The sequence below is a fragment of the Erythrolamprus reginae genome, chromosome 5 (genome assembly GCF_031021105.1).
Source record: "Erythrolamprus reginae isolate rEryReg1 chromosome 5, rEryReg1.hap1, whole genome shotgun sequence".
NCBI classification, from domain to species: domain Eukaryota; kingdom Metazoa; phylum Chordata; class Lepidosauria; order Squamata; family Dipsadidae; genus Erythrolamprus; species Erythrolamprus reginae.
Genome location: NC_091954.1, coordinates 46,861,676 through 46,882,150, shown reverse-complemented (window position 1 = coordinate 46,882,150; position 20,475 = coordinate 46,861,676). Strand labels below are relative to the sequence as shown.

The window sequence follows — 20,475 nt, the reverse complement described above, 5'->3', positions numbered from 1 at the left end:
AACTTTGTATGGAGTAATGCTAACAAAAACAACCATGAAATTTGCTCTGTGGAATTCCAAAACAGCAAAAGTATTTGTTTGAGGTGCAAATCTGATAGTGCTGATTCTGTAGCACCTCATGACCTTCTCATAACAAAGTAGCATGTAAATACAGAGTTACGGTAAGTTTTCCTCTGCATTCTCTCTTTACCTTTCATTCCCCCTATTTTTGTCCAACACTGCTAATCAAGATTCTTTTTCTGCCAGCACACTAGAATGGAATAGAATGGAATGGAATAGAATAGAATAGAATAGAACTGAAGAGCGGAGAGGAGAGGAGAAGAGGAGAGGAGAGAAGAGAAGAATTGGAAAGAACTTTGAAGGTCTTCTCATCCAACCTGTTCAAATAAGAGAAAACATACTATTCTGGACAAATAGCTGTCCAATCTCTTTTCAAAAACCTCCAGCAATGGAGCTCCCACAGCTTCTAAAGGCAAGCTGTTCCATTGATTGCTAGTTTTATCAGGATAATTTTATCTCTTTATTTCTATCTTCTCCTTAATTAGTTTTCATCCTTTGCCTCTTGTCCTGTTTTCAGGTGCTTTGGAGAATTGATTTACTTCTTTGTGGCAACTAGATGCTATACTTTTGCCTATATAATTCCTATAAATAAATAAATTTTCTGTTATAAGTATTAAACCATTCTCAGGAATGGCTTGGAAACACATCCAGAATGTTTCAACCTCCAACATTATTTATTATGTGAGTACTCAAGTCTAAATTGCTTTGGCTCTCTGGGACAGTGACTATAATTCTGATCTTTCAGGATAATGGGTCTTAAAAAGCCCAGCATTCAATTGGATGGAGGAATGGGTAGCGATGGGGCAGAATATAAAAAACACAATCCTTCCAAAAGTTCATCTGTGATCTTAAGTTTCCTCTCTCTGTATTAAATTGCTTGTACTGGTCTGTCATTTATATTATGCTGCTGTCATATGAAAGACCCAGTGCTATTGCATAAAAGAGCCAACAGGACAAAGGTGGAATACATGAAGATGTCCCAGCACAAAACAATGAAATAGAAAGATTTTACAGTATTTGGAAAAGTCTATGGATGAGAATGAACAGTCTTTTGTTACCATAAATGGCTCTAGGCACAATCAGTGAATTACAGCTGTAACTACCTTTGCATTTAAAGTGAAACAAGGCACCACCCTACACATAATTCAATTTATTTATTCTACAATGGCAGCTAGAAGTGGATACTGAGATATAAAAACTGGATCCCTAGATAATCTGATGTCCAAAGCCAATTCCTCCATTTATCTTCTCTTTTCTTTTGTCTGTTTACTCACCTGATCGTCGTAGTGGCCCACTGTCAACACTGCCACCAAATCCTGCCTTATCACAAAAGGGAGGACCCCAATGAGCCTCACAGTGGCAATTTTTTTTGTTGTTGCAGACCTCAAAAGCAAAACCATGTACAAATATGAGCAGAGAAAGCACTACCAAAGATTTATGCCTATCATAAAAATAAAAAAAGTAAATAAGATACAGCAATTGTGCTTTGCGATGTTACAAAGACTACACCATTTTATAGATTGTTCCAAATGTAACTCCAAGTGGAACAAAAACAGACTCCAGAATTGAAAAGTAACTGTAGGATCACAATGTATGTTGGTCCAGAATTATTTTGATAGCAATTTCTCTTCTAGAATGTCCCCTTGAATGAATGTTGACAATTTACTTTCTAATGTGGAAGCTGCGATTCAAACCATAATAACCTAATAATACTGTCAATAGATTGTTGGTATGCTAGAAGGCAGCACATTTTGCAAGGAGTTAGTTTGTCCCTAGAATATTTTATATTATTATTGATTATAACTTTAAGGGGTCCTAGGATTTGCTTATTGCCTTCATTGCTTTTTTAGATCAGTGAAGATCTACTAAACTGTACCTAGACTTACAGGCCTGAAGAAACTACAACAAAAAAAGTGCCCAGTGGTTTTGTGCGTAGTTAAGTGTCTTACTGAAACACTTGTAAATGCTGCTATATGCTAGAACAAAATACCACGAAAAAGATTCAAGCATGTGTGGTTAAGCTAAGGGCTGCCTGAAGAGAGGTTTCCACCACTAAAGTTTAGAAGGTTGATCATCCAAGGCACAAATAAATCATATCTGCTTCTGCCTGTCACATATAATTTCTGTCTTGCTTCATTATCTGAAACACTGTTTATACTAATGATGGGTTATGCTGCTTTTAATATATTTATATTTTAATTACATAATTGATTTCCCCCCCTTCCTGAACATTTCCTTGGAGATCTGAAGGATGGGCTGACTCATTAAATATTTTAACTTCATTTTTTTGGCAAAATATTTTTAAAATATTTCAGTTCTGTTACACCTCCTTAGCTGAACATGCCTATCAACCTCTGTTCCAAACAGCTGGATACATTTGAAAGAATCCTTTGCCCCAGTCTATTATGCCTGAAATGTTAACAAGAGCATAAGTGAACTCATTCTAGCTTTTAAACTGCTGAATGTTAATTTTTGCAAAGATAAGGTCACTGTGACCAGCAATATTGCTTTGACAAATAAAAGCCACATTTCCTTTCTTGGACATTGAAAGGGCATTGAAAATTGATCTTTCTGGAAGCCGAGGCTGAAAATAACCTGACAGATATATTACCAAAAAAAATCACCGTTTTAAGTGCTGTAACCAATGAATGATTTATTGCTCAGCTGGAGATTGACTGGCTATAAAAAATTGAATCTGTAATACTTACCCCACGTCCGTGACATTTTGTTGCACATTCATGAACACCAAATACACTGGTGTTTTGGCAGCGGCGATTAAGACAGATCTGTAAAGACATAAAAGCAGGCAAAAGATAATTTATGGTATAAAGACTAAACAATTGGATTTTTCTTTCTCTGTTGTAGTTCTAATTCAAGACAGAATAGTCAATCGCTTCTGGTTAAGATTTTAAACTAATATTTGATTTAGTAGATTTAGTAAATCTATCAACTAATATTGCACCATGAAATAATATATCAAGATGCTAAGACCCAAAGGGTTCTGAACAGGGGTGGGTTCCAACTTACTTTGCTGCCAGTTTTCTTGTTCTGGCACCATATAGCTGCACCTCAAGGATGTGTGCGTGCTTTTGCATGCGTGCCTTCGCACTGCAAACACCCCAAATAAAAAGGTGACGAATGTGCAGAACCAGAAAAATAAATTTTAAAACTGTGATTTTTTTTTAAAAAAAGATTGCAGTGCCCATGGATTGGCACTGATCTGGTTTGCTGACCTCATTGTGACATTACCAGCAGATCCCTACTGGTTTGGGCAAACCGGTCCGAACCTAGTGGAACCCACCTCTGGTTCTGAATGAAATAACTTGGAATATGGAACAAATCTGCAGTTATAGAATATGTAGGAAGTATCATGACTACCTTATTCATAGAACAGTGTGCATGCATCAATCTATCCTCTTTTCTTTCAGAAATCTGTTTCTTCACTGACTGCTATATTTTATGTCTTTAGGACAACTGTATTTCTGTGCCACACTGAGTATGGTGTATTTCAAAGTTAAGAATTCAAGGATGTAAAACATAAAGGATTTAAATCTGATATTACATCAGATCAAGGGCCCAGCATTTTGGTCTCCCAATGACCATGTAGGTCCATGAGGAATTCTAGATATGTATATTTTGGGATGGGATGAGCAGGCCACCAAACTGTTTTTTAAAAAAAATAAATTTCTTTATTGAGTTTTCACATATAGTTCAAATCACACATTATTCTGTTTTACAGATTATAAACCATCTCTATTAAAATTCTTATAATATATTTTTACCTGTTACATTCCATTATATACATTATATTTCATACTTTTATATTCTAACATTTATTATATTCAATAACTGGTAAATAAAACTTTTTACAAGGTAGCTGTAGATTGTTTCCATTGTACTGTTGCTTCTTATTATATTGTTTCTATATTCTCTTTTGAACCCATTCATGCCATTTTTACCATGTTCGTTTTGATTCCGTGATTTTGTTTCCCTTAATTGAGTTAGTGAGTTCGTCCATCTCCACGCATGTATATATCTTATCTATAATTAATTCTTCCTTTGGGGTCTGGTCATTTTTCCAGAGTTGTGCTATCGCAATTCTCGTTGCGGTGTTTATGTGTGTTGTAAGAAGCATTGTTTGTTTTGAGTAGTGTTTTCTCCAAACTCCTAATAGAATAGCTTCTGGAGTGAATTCTATTTCCTCTTTCGTAATCTCTGAAAGCCAAGTATGAGTTATTTTCCAAATTTTTTGTATCATAGGACATGACCACCACATATGGAAAAAAGTACCTCTTTCGTTTTTACACTTCCAACATATGTCTAATAATGTTGGGTAAATCTTTGCTAACCTAGCTGGGGGAATATACCATCTGTAAAAAAGTTTATAATAATTTTCCTTATATGCTGCCGAAAGAGTTATTTTAGATATTGTAGTCCATGTTTTTCCCCAGTCTGCTATGTGTATCTCATGTTGGAAATTTCTTTCCCATGCTGTCATAGGTGTTTTAGTTGTCTCTTTTATTCTTTCCTATTCCAGAAGTATTTGATATATTCTAGTTATTTGTTTATTTGCATTCCCTATTAAAATCTTATCTAGTGAATTCATAGATTTTTGAATACCGGGTGTTTGATTTTCTTTCTTAAATCTCGATTCTATTTGAGCATATGTCCACCAGTCCATTTTATGGTTTAATATTTCTAGTTCTTGTCTGGATTTGAGTTCTCCGCTTGGGTGTAAAATATCTGTGTATTTGATGATTTTAGTTAGGTCGATCAAATTTGGGTAGATGATGGCTTCCATAGTGGACAGCCATCTTGGGATTTTATCATAGTGTTTCGCTTTAATTTCGTACCAGGTTTTTAGTAATGATTTACGGATCAGGTGCCTGTTAAATATAGTTTGTTTTTGGCACCAAACTGGTTTTTTTAAGTGTGGAACTTATCAGAGAGAATTTATTTATTGAGATTTACATTGTCTACTTGCAAGATCAGCAAATATCAGGAAGATAATGTTAATTTTCACCACTTCCTTCTCTGAAGATAATGAAAAGTCTGAAATCCTATATGTCAGAGGTCCCCAACCTTTTTTGCACCAGGGACCGGCTTTAAGCTAGACCAGTTTTCCATGGCCCGGTGGGGGGGGGGGAGCTAGCTGTAGGTAGATGAAAAAGGATGCCATGCTAGGAGGAAACTCTATGGTAAGGGAACTGGACTTCCAGCCGGCAGAAGAAAAATGATGCCATGCTAGAAGGAGATTATATGGTGGGGGAACCGGACTTCTGGTCAGCTTCAGAATTAAATTGGGGGGAGGGCTTCTGGTTATCACTTTTGTGGCTCTTTGGGTATTTAAGGTTGCCAACCTCTGGTATAGAGTGTCCTGCTTGAGCAGAAGGTTGGACTAGAAGACCTCCAAGATGCCTTCCAGATCTATTCTGATTGATTTACTATGGCATTATCCAAACTTGCATGGTCCCTTTTTGTCCAATTTGAGGGGTGGTGGTGGTTTGAATGTAGTTGGGGTTGGGTAAGAGAGAGAAAAATAGAACAGAACTAAGAAAGAAGGCAAAGGTTCGACTCATGAATTGCTATCTGCATGATAGATGTGTAAAGTCTGCCCCTTATCTATGTGAAGAGAAGCCAATGGTTTGAATTAAACTTTAGAAGTCAGCAGCTTCTTACTGATGCAAACACAAACCTAATATGCACAATTATGCAATATCACAGAATTCTCTGCATCCTAGATGTCAAAGCTTTTCTCTTTGACAATACCATCTATATTAAGAGACTTAAAAAAAAAGGAGGTAATGTCAAACGCAATTTGTGATGAGGTCAGCAGTGGATGGAAAGCAACAATTTGAAATAAATTCTCAAATATTTAAAAATTCAAAATTCAGAATGGGTAATGGCAGAGTTTTCTATTTTTTGAAAATAGTTCTTTCTGAAGAAGAGCCGCTAATAATGAAAATATTTCAAATGCTGCCAGAGGTTAATTTCTGTCTAACTATATATTAAGCCTATCCCTCATCTCCACCGCAAAATTAAACTGCTTTCCTTTGTAGATTAGATGCATATGGGCTCAAACTTTCACCAGAATCGTCATTTTATTGCAGGGTTAAATTAGCATTTGCCTGAAGAAAATACATTTATCTTTTATTTATAGGGAAATGAATAACAGGGACTGGCATGTAATCGAATGTTCATTGTTCATGCAATCATCATAGAGAGTTAACTTCACTATTTCACTGGAGCTGAAACACAGGAACAGAGAAAGATTGACATTCCTATAAAAGCAGACTCACAATGCAAGCCAAAATGACCCACTTACAGAATGCCTGATATATCATCAGAGTAGAGGAAAGATTACACGGTGCAGGAATGGGTATTAGATGCCAGGTCAATAATCAGATCTCTCCCATAATATCCGCTCTCCTTTAATTTGGGGACTTATTTCAGCAGGGCTAAAAGTCAGGCACAATTTTTATGAGAAGGCAGGGGGCAAAATGAAGCAGAACAGAATACTGATGCTTAATCAGGGTAGATTTTTCTCTCTAGGGAAAGGGGAAATTAGGAAAGAAATGAAAGGGAACTGGCTTCACAACAAATAAAATATACCACTGAAGCCTCACAACAAACAAACAAACCATTCAGTATCCCACGGCACACCAAATTGTTTGCTTTTATTTACTTATTGCATTTATAACTCAGCAGAAAAAAGCTCTCAGGGGGTCTATACTGGATCCTCTCCTAATTTTAATATCACAAAACAGCCCTATAAACACAGCTCAGCTAAAGGAGAGTGACAGGCTGGATGACATGAAACAGTTCTTTGCCTAGTCCTTATTGACCACACTCCATTAATGTGGCTGTTATTAAAATAAGAACAAAGATGTATTAAAAGTAGTGATTGCATGGTTTAATTCAATTTATTTAAGTAACTCTGGAGCTCATTGTTGGGGAAAGGGAGCAAGCTACTTTCTCCTTCAGCATCCTGCAGGTCACAATATGCCATCCTGGTTTTGGGCATTATTTTCAGAGCAGCCACAAACACAAACTAATATAAAGAAGAAAAAGAAAGAAGAAAGCTCAAAGAATTTTTTTTTTAAAAAAGTTTACATTGAGTTACAGTCTCAAAAATAATTTTAATAAAAGGATGTATTATTGGCACAATGCCAGAGAAATTATCTAGAATGTGTTCTGTCTGGGTTTTCCCAGACCTCAACACCAACTGAAAAAACAGCCAGACACTCTGGTAAAAGCCAAAAGTATTTTATAGCTGGAAAAAATAAGCACAAAGGAAAACCTGTCTTCACAACAGACAGGCTAGAATACGTTACAGCAGGGTCCTGATGTCCAGTCAATCCCACAAGCTTCTTGCTGGCACCCCCCCCCCCCAAGGTTTCAATAGTCCAAGGCACAAACCAGGATTGTAAGCCACCAAAGTTCACAGACAGGTCTCACGAATCTCCAAGATAAAACTCCACAAGCCAGGAAGGGTGGGTCCGCCTTTTATCCTTTCCCAAGAGCACCACACCCAAACCCAGCTGTGACCTCTAATGCTGGAAATACCTAGCCAATTGAGTCCGTCTCTGATTAGCTCTCCTTTGTCGCATATCTATGATGTCTTGAGCATTTTCCCCTAAGGAATCCAGGCTGCTTGCTGGGGAGAGCTCCCCCTGGTGGGACTCTGGCTGTCCTTCTTCTTCAGCCTGGGATTCCTCCTCGTCTGTCTGCACCTCCTGTTCCTCAGCCTCTCCCTCTGAGCTGGAAACCGACAGAAGGTCAGCCATTCCCGGAGGGGTCCCAGACTGAACCACAACAGAATGTATAAAAGCATTTGACATGTACAAATGTGAACATCATGAAGGGCCATTTTGCATGCTGACTAGATGAATAAAAAACCTCAAATATTTTGCATTAAAATATATATTTGGATAGGGAGGATTTTAAAGATTAATATAAAAAAGAAGCAGGAAGTTTTCTTTTAATGATTAATGGATAAATAGTTAGATAAAAGTTATCTAAATAAAGATAATAAAAGATTATTTCAATATATGATTACAGCAGCATAAAAATAAAAACAATGGTTGTGATTTATGGTTTTGATGCTAAGATGGGATCCATTAGGATAATCAGAACTGCAGAAAAAACAATTGCTGCCAATCTGCCTTCCATTGTGGACCTGTATACGGCACGAGTCAAAAAGAGGGTGGTGAAAATATTTACTGACCCCTCGCATCCTGGACATAAACTGTTTCAACTCCTACCCTCAAAACGTCGCTACAGAACACTGCACACCAAGACAACTAGACACAAGAACAGTTTTCCCCCAAATGCCATCACTCTAGTAAACAAATACACCGTCAAACCTTTTACTAAGTCTGCACTTCAATTTCTACTAGTTTCCCCCTTCATCATTCCTATCACCCATTTCCTCCCACTTAGGACTGTATGACTGTAACTTGTTCCTTGTATCTTAAGATTTTTATTAATATTGATTGTTTCTTCATTGCTTATTTGATCGCTATGACAATCATAAAGTGTTGTACCACATGATTCTTGACAAATCTATATCTTCTTTTATGTACACTGAGAGCATATGCATCAAGACAAATTCATTTTGTGTCCAATCACACTTGGCCAATAAAGAATTCTATTCTGTTCTGTTCTATTCTATTCTATTATTAGAGAGCAGAGTAAGATGTAACTTTAGGAGGGAGAGGCTAGAATATATTTGTAGTTATATATTGAATATTGAAGACACTTTTTACATGAAAGGACCGCCCTTTGCTTGCAGTGCCGCTGTGGCGTCCTTTTCGTAAAAATAACAATGTTTATTTTTACATGAAGACCTTCCTTTGAAGGAGCTGGGGAATCCCTCCCACGAAGAGATTCCGGGGGCGGAGCCTTGATGTCCCTGGCAGGTTGTTAAGGACGCCAAGGTGATCACTTCCTGGATTCCATGGAATCCAGGAAGTGATCACATTGGCATCCTTAGCAACCTGCCGGTGACATCAAAGCTCCGACGTGCCCCCGAACTTTGCCCGAAGTTTCAAAAAATTTCAGGTTCATGTTCAGCATACCGAATACTGTAAAATTCGGTATGGACCCGAATTGTGCGGGTTTGGTTTGCCCATCACTATTCATATATAATGCCTTCTTCCTTATTCCTTTTAAATGACTTATACCCCTCAGTTTTGCATTCTGCTTATCAGTTCCATCTATCAGGTTTCAGCAATACCTTCTAAATCATAAGACCTCTACTTTTCCTTGCTTGTTCCTCATACATTGAGTAGATGGATAAAGGCCATGAAATCTTCTGTTCATCAAACTTGACTTTCGCCTCCTTTAATTATATCCCGTTTATTGAGTGCTTCCACATCCTGCTACCCCTCCCTGTCTCAGTTCCTGGGGAAATAGCATTGTTGCGTTCTCATTTCCTTCCTGATCATATTTACTCAATAATGCTTTAAATCAAGCTCATCTTTTGCCAGAAGTCATTTAAAAAATGAGGGACTTCTGGCAAAAGATGATCTTGATTCAGAGCATTGTTGAGTAAACACTATAAGGGAGGAGATGGAAACTCAACAATACAATTCAATTGTCAGCGAATCCAAACTATTTCTTTTGGCACCATCTCTACAGCCAGTTTCCATTTCTTTATTTTTTAAAAATATGAGATCCACGCTATTATTGATTGATTGATTGATTTAATTTGATTTGTATGCTGCCCCTCTCTGAGAAGAAATGAAGAAATTCATGCTTGGCCCATATCTCTTTTATTCAGTGTTTCATAACTGCATTTGGTATGTGGATGTATTTCCATGTGTATCAATAAAAATGTGATGTGTATCAATAAAAATGTACCATGTAGATTTATTTCCATGTGTATCAATAAAAAGGAATAATTATCAGTGAGCTAAGGTGTCTTCTGAACTTTCCCTTTACATCCAGGCATCAAGGGGACTGTTCTTAACGTATTATCAGGTTTACTGCTTCAGTCTCTTTGAGTAGAGAATGTCTCTACCACACATGACATCTTCATCTTCATGGCAGAGACCAGCATTCTTTCCTTTGTACACCATGCAAAATCTTCTTTCTTGAGTTTTTGGTGCTTTATAGCAATGGCAATAGCACTTATTGTTGTGGCCCACCAGCAATCAGTGGAGCTGGCAGAAGATTCAGACAGTGAGGAGGTTGGGGAAGAAGAAGGGCCAATCCTGGAGTCTGGGGAAGGCTCTAACGAGTGCTCTGCATAGGAGGCAGAGATGGGGCCAGGGCAGTCTGACAGTTATCAGCTACCTTTGGAGTCAGACATCAGTGAGGCAAACGAACAACTGGAGCCTGTTCCCAGTGTGCGCACGTGCAGAGTTTCCAGATGAAGGGAAGAGCTGAGAAACAAGGGTCGACTTGGGAGCAAGGCCACAGGTGGATGTTGAATGGCCCCTCCCATAGGGAATAAAAGAGGAGAAAAAGTGGAGGAGAATTTGCAGGAAACAATTAGTCTGCAACTTGGTTTGTGACTTTCAGAGACTCCTTACTAAACCAGATAAGGTCTATGACTGTAAATTTACCATTGAAAGACTTTCCTGGATGTAAATGAATAATAATAAATAGGGATTGACAGGACAAGGAGTCTACTTCATTGGGATCGCCTAGGTCAGAACACTTATATACCATTCATAGTGCTTTACATCCCTCTCTAAGGAGTTTACAGAGTCAGCATACTGCCCCCAACAATCTGGGACCTAATTTTAGCCATGTTGGAAAGCTGGAAGGCTGAGTCAACCTTGAGATGGTGAGGATCGAACCTCTGGCAGTCAGCAGAATTAGTCTGCAATACTGCATTCTAACCACTGTGCCCCCGTGGCTCTATGATGACTGTTCATCCAGAGATACATGGGTGACTTAGTGGCAGTGATGGGCCTCCTCCAGTACAGATGGGATCGGTGATCTGTTAGCGGTTTTTGATGGGTTCCGGGGGGGCGGCCCGGCTGTGCGCATGCCCAACAGTGAAATCTTGCACGAGGACATTTGCATGGGTGAGATTTCAAAATAATTTGCCCTCTTTTTGCTTCTGCACATGCTTCAGGATCACGTACCGGTAGGAAAAAGTAAGTGGAACCCTTCCCTGTTTAATGGTATTCCTTAACATCCTGCTAATATTTATATGTCTATTACAATCATTCCTTATCTTTCCCGATGACCTGGAAAGAGGACTATTTTGTTTCCAGTCTCTTCATCTTCTGTTCTATGAAAATAATCTGCCTAAACCTGCAGCTTGTACATTTTTTCTAGTCTTTGGGGAGAAAAACAAACATGGTACATCCCCTACAGATCACAAAAGCAGTTTTCTCCATGTCCATCTTGCTCAGATATATAAAAATAAAGAACTTGGTCCCAAATATTTAGATACTGCCACAAGCTTATGCATAACACATGAAGCATATAGACCTCAAAAGTAAGGATAAGCTCAGAGGCTTAGATAAGCCAGAAACTAATCTTGATCTGTACTCTGCCAACAGCAGGGGACATTGCTTTAACCCCATCTCTCTCAAATTCTCAGCGGCACCGTTCTCATAGCTTTTCATTATTTCCCTTCCTTGCTTGACTACTCTGGAAAAGCTATGCAGAGATATACAAGGTGGTTTATATATTCTTCTCAATGTGAAAAGCTTTTTCTTTGCTTTGCGGGAACTGCTTTATGCTTTGGCAACTTTCCCAGGTTTGAATATGCTAAAGCACATAGTTAATGAAGATGATGAAAATGCCATCCAAAAGCCACTAAATAGCATAGTTCCAACCGCTAGGTCAAGGCGTTCTACGTTCTCCTCTCAGAAAAGATCATAGCTTTGATACAGTGTTAAGATCCTGGAGTCCGTTTTCATAACAAAACCCACCCACCCCAATCAAGGAATTAAAACCAACAGCTCATAATTAAAATCTGAAAACAAAAGGCAGGAGGATTCAAGGCTATTTGGAAGAGCTGTCTAAAAAAAATCAGTTCTTATAAATCAGAGGACATTGTGTGGGCTGTGTGTTACTTGTTATTTATTTTATGCTTTAAAGACATTGCTAGGTTACCTAAGGACTAAAGCCCTCTCCCATGAAGCTTATACAATATAATCTAATAAATAATAAAGGAGCAAAAATTAATAAAAGCAATACATCAAGCAATAACCACTTATAGCTAGACAGTATTAAAATATTGCACAACTAAAGAGTAAAATCAAGAACAACCCAAGTGAAGACAATCACAAAAAGGCCAAGAAAAACAGATTAATTGTCTGGACTTAATGACAGAGCTTGATTGATCCCAGCTGGATGATAATTTTTATGGACATGTGCAGGAAAATTTCCAGGAGATAGTAAAGCTACTATGCTATATAATGCAACTGTTTTTGCATCCAAAATACGTATATTATAATACACCAGTCTATCTATTGTTCCTAGTATTACATTCCATAGAAAAAACACTATGGTTTCAGAGTTGACCTGTATATATTTTGGAATATTCCTTTTTAAAAGAATTTGATCATTTCACATGATCTTTCCGGGAAAAGATTTTATATTCTAAAACAGGAACATAGGAAGTTGAATTATATCACGCCATTAGTTTATTATCTGTCTATGTCAATGGAGACTATACCAGCTCAACTACATGGAGAATTTCTGCCCAGCCTGGAACAAAATTAATGTATTTGAAATAGTTATAACCTGCTTGATACAATCTTCATAGCATTCTTGGGGTATTGTCAAATTCAACGAACAACCAGGGGTGGGTTCCACCCAGTTCGGACCAGTTCTCCCAAACTGGTAGCGACCCATTGGTGATGTCACAATGATATCACCGAAACAGATTCGTCAGTGTGGTCCGTTGGTGCCGCCATCTTTTAAATGATTTTTTTTATTTCTAATTTTTTTTAAAAAAATTACTTTTCTTCTCTGCATGTGCAGAAGCTGAATTTCTGGTACTGCGCATACTTTGCCATTTTGGTTTTGGCTTTTAAAAAAACTTAGGGTTTTTTTTGTAATGAGCCTACACACACAGTGCAGTTACATGGCACAGGAGGAAGTGAACCGGCAGTGAGATAAGTTGGGGTTGTTTTTAATTTTAGAAATGTTGAGCTAAGAGGTTCTTCCTTGTCACTTTGTCCTACCTTACAATCAACCTCTGCAGGTAACTCATGAAGATTTGTGTTGCATCCCGTTTCCTCTTGTCTATCAGGCTCCATTTTGTTTCCATTTCTTACATTTTCCATGTGGTATAGTATTTTAACAGGAAGCAGGCAGAAATTGTTCCTGATGACTTTTTGCTGTTCTTCTCTGTGTTTATATGCCATGTTAAAGTAGGAAGTAACCAGCAGATGGTTTCTCAAGATTGGTACTGCCATCTTGGGGTGACCAAATCTATTAGCACTTTTATGTGTTATTGTAATAATATCTTCAGATCATCTAGCCTTTTTGTAATACCCAATTGTTCAGTATCTGGCAAGATATTGTAAGAATTAATCAAATTTGTCTCTAAGGGTTCTTCAGAACACTGACTTCTGTAGAAAGTACAGATTGTTTGCTCAGGCTGTCTCTTCTCAAGAGCAATGGTGATAGAAAGTCCTTGAATGTACCTATTGTTTGTTGCCACAATTAAATTTTAAAGTAAAAGCACTCTTATTGCCAAGATGAGTTACTAATGAGCTAATAACTGTGTGAAACATATGCACTGGAAATTTGCTCAAAACTGGTTTCCTTTTGGACAGCATGCTGGCCAAGATAGGGTGTTTAAAGGTTAGAAGGATTTGTTTAAACCAGTGGTGAAATCCATTTTTTTTACTACTGGTTCTGTGGGTGTGGTTTGGTGGGTGTGGTGTGGCTTGGTGGGAGTGGCTTGGTGGGCATGGTAGGGGAAAGATACTGCAAAATCTCCATTCCCTCCCCCCTCTGGGGCCATCCAGAGGTGGTATTTGCCAGTTCTCCAAACTACTCAAAATTTTCACTATTGGTTCTCTAGAACCTGTCAGAACCTGCTGGATCTTACCCCCTAGATTCCCTTGGATTAAAGCCATTCAATCTTCTGCCAATCAATAATTTGCCTTTCACAGTGTGGAAGCTAACTGGGGGAAATTATGGTTGCACTTACGGACCACCATTTTCCTCTGTTTCCTCTGTTATTTTGAATTTGTGGAGTGATCTGATTTGGCTGTGCAATTGCCTTTTGTCTAATACTTCCTGAGAGAGTGATATTTGCCTTCCGTGCTCCTCTGGATGTAGTTTTATATCTCTTAATTTAAGCTCACTCTCCTTTTAGGTTCCAAAATAGGATCTATCTTTTCACCACTTGCATTTTTAAGTCACAGTTGTTTCTGGTTGAGCTTGATTTGACTGACTTAGCAATAGTATTTGTATGACTAGGTTTACATTTAATGAAAGACTCTTTTACAGCGTTCACTTTGTTAATTGTAGTTAGAAGTTCAAAATTGACAATATTGTGTATGCTGTCAATAATAGTGGTCAGATTATAAAGTCAGTTACATTTTAAAAATCCTTATCACCTTGTTGTATAAGCTTTGCAGTTGGTGGACAAATGGCTTTGATTTGTGAGGGGGAAATTTCTTCAGGTATTGAAGCAGAAAGAGCAGAAAGTCTAGAGGTCTCAATCTCTACTTGTAGATTCCATCCCAAGAGGTCATATCTATTACAGAGACTAGCGGCAAGAGTGGAGGGCTGGTTATTTAGGGCAAGTAGATGTTTGCTTGTCAACTTGGAGCCGTTTTATAGGTTTGAGTGAAGTTTGAGAATCAGAATATGAATGTTGCCTCTTCTCCCCCGCCGCCCATGGCACAAAAGGTAAAATTACAGATCTCCAGAAAAATAGTAAATATACAGATGTCCAGCAGAACAAGAATGAAAATAAATTGAAATAAAAATAAAGTAGAATGGAATAGAATGAAAAAAAGAGCAAAAGTTAAAGTTAAATTTTAAAAATCGCTTTTCGAGGGAGCTCTTAACAAGAGATACTATGTCAAACCCTTCTTTATGGTCTCCTCCACATACTGTATATGCATTATTATAAGCATTTTTACACAGTGATACTTAATGAATAAAAGTTATAGTCAGGCAGTAGTAACTGATGATGCTCGAATTAAGATTAAAAAGCCATATTTTCACCTGATCTACAAAAATAATATTGACTTTAACCATCCAAGCAATGTGCAAGAATATTAGAAGTGTCTAAATCTATCCTAACATTTTATCTGAGAGAGGACAATGGCTGATGTGATACCCAAACCTTGAACTGCTCTTGAGAAGTGTCTATGGAAATTCTCAGTCATCCAGGTCATGGCTGTCCAAAAGATGCAGGTAACTGGACTTTCTGGTTTTTCCCTTTGAAGATGTTTTACTTCCCATCCGTGAAGCTTCTTCAGCTCTGACTGGATGGTGGGGAATGAAAGGATTTATACTCCTTGCAGACAGCTGGTTATTTGCATTCTTTTAGAGAGTTATTGAGGCCATCTGGAAGTTTACCTGTGTCATCAGGGTCATCTTAGTGGAACCTTCTTGAAACAGTTGAAAGGACTGTGTTGTAGACTGGAGATAGACAATGTCATATTCCTCTCCCTCTTTTAAGAAAGGGCTGTTCAATTTTGACATAGATGGTACTTTGGCCTCTCTTTCAAATCAGCAATACTCTCTGTTCAAAATGGGGACTTTGCTGTTTTCTTTAGTCAGAGCTGAAGAAGCTTCTTGGTTAAGAAGCAAAATGTCTTCAAGGAAAAACCCAGAAAGTGCTGTTGTCTCTTGAAATGCTCTTGGGATGCTCTTGACAAGACAGATCCAATATTAATATTTAACTTGCTTAGGATAATAAACCTAGGGATTTTCAGTACCATACATTCAATTCATGTTCAAAAAATTTCAGAGGGAAGAGCATTAACAACAACAACATTTGATTTTCATATAACTGATACCAGTATTGCTGACTATTTAAAGGTATATAAGACAAGGAAGATGAGATTCTTAAAGATAAGCAATAGGAAACTATTTTTGTGGCTGGCAAGTATATTAAATGAAAAATCTCGTCACAAAAAATAATTAATTTGTTGCTGGATTTTAAATGTTGTGATCCTGTGAAGAAAGGAACAAATATAATGCTTAATCTGCCCATCTAACTGATTGTCCTGTTATATAAATCTTAAGGGATGAATTTGAGAAACTTTTTTTAGTCTTCAACCAAACATGTTTTATGAAATAAATCAATTTGGAAGGAAAGTTTATCCATGTGCATGGTGACAGATCTAATAAGTATGTGTTCAACATTTACTATTCCACATAAATTATTCAGCTACGTGCCAAAGTGTCCATGGTTGAATTAAGCTCTGTCATCAACTTTAGCTGATTCTGCTGGACACAGGAAATATTAGATTCCATAATACCACTACTTTCATATTAACTCAAACAACAAGAAACTTCACATCAATCTTCGAATATAAACACTTTATATATTGCTTCATTGCAAGAGTAACTTCTATAGACCAAACACTTGCTCATTCTCCCCCTTTTTCCCTAATATATAATTTATCAGAAACTGGTGCAACATGAAAAAAAATAAGTATTTTTTCATACCATATATGCTTGTTTCAAAATTTTATGTACCAATTTACTGCTACTCCTTCTGGCTAAACAGTAAACTGATTCCATGCACCATCAATAAACCCTTAAGTATACTTAACATTAGAAGAGCTATTTGCATAATCCTTTATGTTAGGTTTGCCAGGCTATTAGTGTAAAGCACAGAAAGTAAGACTGAAAAAAAGGACTAGATGTAATACATATGAAAGACCTTAGATATCAAAGGAATTGAGGGAAAGGATTTCGAAGCCTTACTTTTTCATCTTCACATTTTGTTCCAGCCAATACAAGACCTGGATCAGGCATATCATCCCCCAAGTAAACATGTGTTCCTCTGCAAAGAATTTTGCCTCCTCCTTGTAAAGGGATGTTTGTTTCTATTGAGACAGCATTGGTGCCAATTACAGGTCGACTGGCTCCACCTTGACACTGAATTTTTCCACACTTTGAATCTCTGAAAAGAGAGAAATAATGTAGACCATTGAAATATCATCAGCATCTCTATTAGCACTGCTTTACTTATTTTTGTTTCGGATAGAAGCACAGCTTGTACCTGGGTTCACATTTGGCAAAAGTACTTTTGGAATCCTTGCCACAGTTTCCATATGGATCTCCTGCAGAATTGACTCTCTGAAAGCATATCCCAGGAGCAGGTTTAGCGCCTAAAACAGGGGCAAAAATATGGAATCCTTATGAAAGAATGTAAGAAAGTAGAATCTTGGTAGGGAAGAGTGGAGAAAGGAAGCAGAAGAGGGAAATTCTTGGATTATGCCTTTCAAGCTCTCTCCCATTTCCTTTGAAAAGGCAGAGATCTCTACCCACCTCTGTGAAATCACAAGATTATTAGCAATGTTCATGGCAGTCCCTTGGAGGTAAAATAAAATTAAAGAAAGCTTTGTAATTGGAATAGCTATTCACCCAGATAAATCTTATTATTTAATATAACTACTTACATTTTGGAACTATAATTACATTCATATTCTTAAGGGTGTATGTATGTGTGTGCGTGTGTGTGTGTGTGTATGTCTGTATCTACCCAAATGGCTGCAGCATGAAATATTTTGCTCCAACTTTTAGAATAAACTGTGATGGAGCTTAAATTTCATACTCAACCATCAAGCCATGGTTTGGTTAATGGCTGCAACAAGGAATATTTTGCTCCAGGTTTTAGAATAAACTGAAATTACATACTCAACCATTAAGCCATGGTTTGGTTAAACATGGTTTATTAAATAGATTACAATTTGCTTGGATCATACAACACTTTATACACAAACCATGTTATTTCTTAATACGATTCCACCTGAAGTGCATTAAGCTATCACAATAAGGTTAGTGACATAACCTTATGCCTGGTTCTGACATAAATTAATATTGTATTTGAACTTTTTCTAAGAGGAAAAACTCAGTGTAGCAAAAGTACAAAATTAGAAAATAGAAAATTTGGTTTGTTACTGTATAATCAAAATACTGGATGAGTATACTTATTTTTTAGGTTACAGTGTTCCCTCGATTTTCGCGGCTTCGAACTTTGCAAAAAGTTTATACCACGGTTTTTCAAAAATATTAATTAAAAAATACTTCACAGTTTTTCCCCCTATACTGTACCAATGTTTTTCCCGCCTGATGACGTCATATGTCACTGCCAAACATTAGTCCGCCTTTAATAAATATATATTTTTAATAAGCTTTAATAAATAAATATGGTGAGTGGTTGCTAAGGAAATGGGAAATCACAATTTAGGGGTTTAAAGTGTTAAGGGAAGGCTTGTGATACTGTTCATAGCCAAAAATAGTGTATTTACTTCCGCATCTCTACTTCGCGGAAATTCGACTTTCGCTGGCGGTCTCGGAACGCATCCCCCGCGAAAAGTGAGGGAACACTGTACTAGTATGCTGAGTCAACCTGATACTCTTGCACTTACTAGTGTGCCTTCCTAATTCTTATTCAATCTGTTTATTTTTAACTAAATAGAAATCTATTTGTTTCCTCTATTTTGTCTGTTCAGATAAACTAAACAAAAGTAAACAGAACGTAAGCAAACATCCAATTTTTAGCCCTTTGAGGTAGACCAAATTAGGAAAACAAAGTCATACAGCTCAATATCACTTTTATTTTAAGTTATATTAACAGAACCTTCCAAGTCTGAATGCGCTTCCTCCCGCCCTCCTTTTATTATTGTGTGTGTGGGTCTTATCTGAGACATTTTTCTCAGTTACAGTGCTGCTCCAAACTCAGGTTTCATTTATCTGACTGTGATTTTGGTAGTAGATGTTCCTCTTGACACTCAAGGTTATCTCAATTAAACCAATGTATTGCATGTTGAACAATGGATAAGATATAGAAGGAACTTCTTGAAGAAAAAGATCTGATTTCTGAGTCATAAAACATGAACAGTATTCTCTTCCTTTTCTTAGTCAATCTGTATACCAAAATGATCATGAGGAAGCTAGAGTTTGAAGAAGCAAAAATTGGGATAAAGGTTGGAGGAAGACGCATTAACAAGTTTCAATATATTAATGATATAACTCTTCTCTCAGAAACTAAAGAAGGCCTGGAATGTCTGATCAGGAAAAAATCAAAGAGGTGTGAATTTTGGTCTCTTTCTGAACATCAAAAAGACAAAACTCATGAGCATTGCAAAGAATGGGAAAAAAGTCAACATAGAAATTGATATTGAAAAGATAGTATGTGTGGGAAAAATTCACTTTCCTAGGATTGCAGCTCACTCAAAACAGTGAATGCAGCCTAGAAATAAAACATTGGATTGCACTGGGTTACATAGCAATGATGAACATGAACGAATATGGAAAATCAAGGACATCAGCCTGGCAACCAATGTAGGTGAGTTCACTCTATTGTTCCCTGCAGTTACCTATAGTTGTGAAAGCTGGATCTTAAAAAAGCAAGACAGGAAGACAATCAATTTGTTTGAGCTGTGGTGTGGAGAAGGCTGCTGCATATTTTTGGATAGCAAAGGTGACCAACAAGTAAGTATTAGAACACATAACACCAGACATATCATTGGAAAGAAAAATCATAAAACTGCACGTCATTTAATGCGGGGAATTCATTGGAAAAAAACAATTATGTTTGGAATAATGAGAAGTAAAAGGAAACCAGGCTGCCAAACAAACCAATGGCTGGACACCATAAGAGATGACACCTGTCAGGGCATAGAAAAACTCAAAGGAGTAGTACAAAATAGGAAGATGTGGAGAGATCGGACTCATAGAATTAGCAAGAGTCAGATACTATTGAATGGATATCGGTAAACGGATAAAAGGCAGAAAACTGGTGTTGGTTAGTTGGCTGGCTGGCTGGCAATTTAAAAGTTTAGGTATTATTGGATTTTTACTGAGATTGGATTTCCAGTGATCAGGTGTTTTGATATAATAATATTTTAAAGTCTAGTAAAATGTTTTATCTTACAAAACATTTAAACAGTAAGAATAGTAATATTCTTAATTAGCTAAATACAAATCACAGAGAAAAAGAATAAGAAAATTTAAACAATTTTAGATTTGCTGTTAGATGTGCTTTCTTGATTGCTGAATGAAAAATAAATTTATTTTATTGATTTTATTGATTTTATTAGATTTGTATGCCGCCCCTCTCCATATGCATTTGAGTAGATGCATTTGAGTAGATTATGCGGCAGCTATAATAACTGCAGGGAGATTAGCCTATGCACAAATGTGGAAACATAATAACCTCCCAACAGATAATATGATTATAAAGAAATTTATGGATTGCGCTGAAATATCCAGACTCACTTTTGAACTACAAAA

General features: G+C 37.1%; 1 protein-coding gene across 1 annotated transcript in view; it reads right to left on the bottom strand.

Moving 5' to 3' along the window:
• Nucleotides 1–20,475, bottom strand: part of ADAM12 (ADAM metallopeptidase domain 12) — a 350,980-nt gene that overhangs the window by 26,037 nt on the left and 304,468 nt on the right. Inside the window, exons 15-18 of the mRNA XM_070752490.1 lie at nucleotides 17,237–17,345; nucleotides 16,939–17,137; nucleotides 2,769–2,846; nucleotides 1,335–1,443 (exon numbers count right to left, since the gene is read on the bottom strand). Of these exons, the coding sequence (XP_070608591.1) occupies nucleotides 1,335–1,443; nucleotides 2,769–2,846; nucleotides 16,939–17,137; nucleotides 17,237–17,345 (495 nt within the window). The remainder of the gene's footprint in view (nucleotides 1–1,334; nucleotides 1,444–2,768; nucleotides 2,847–16,938; nucleotides 17,138–17,236; nucleotides 17,346–20,475) is intronic.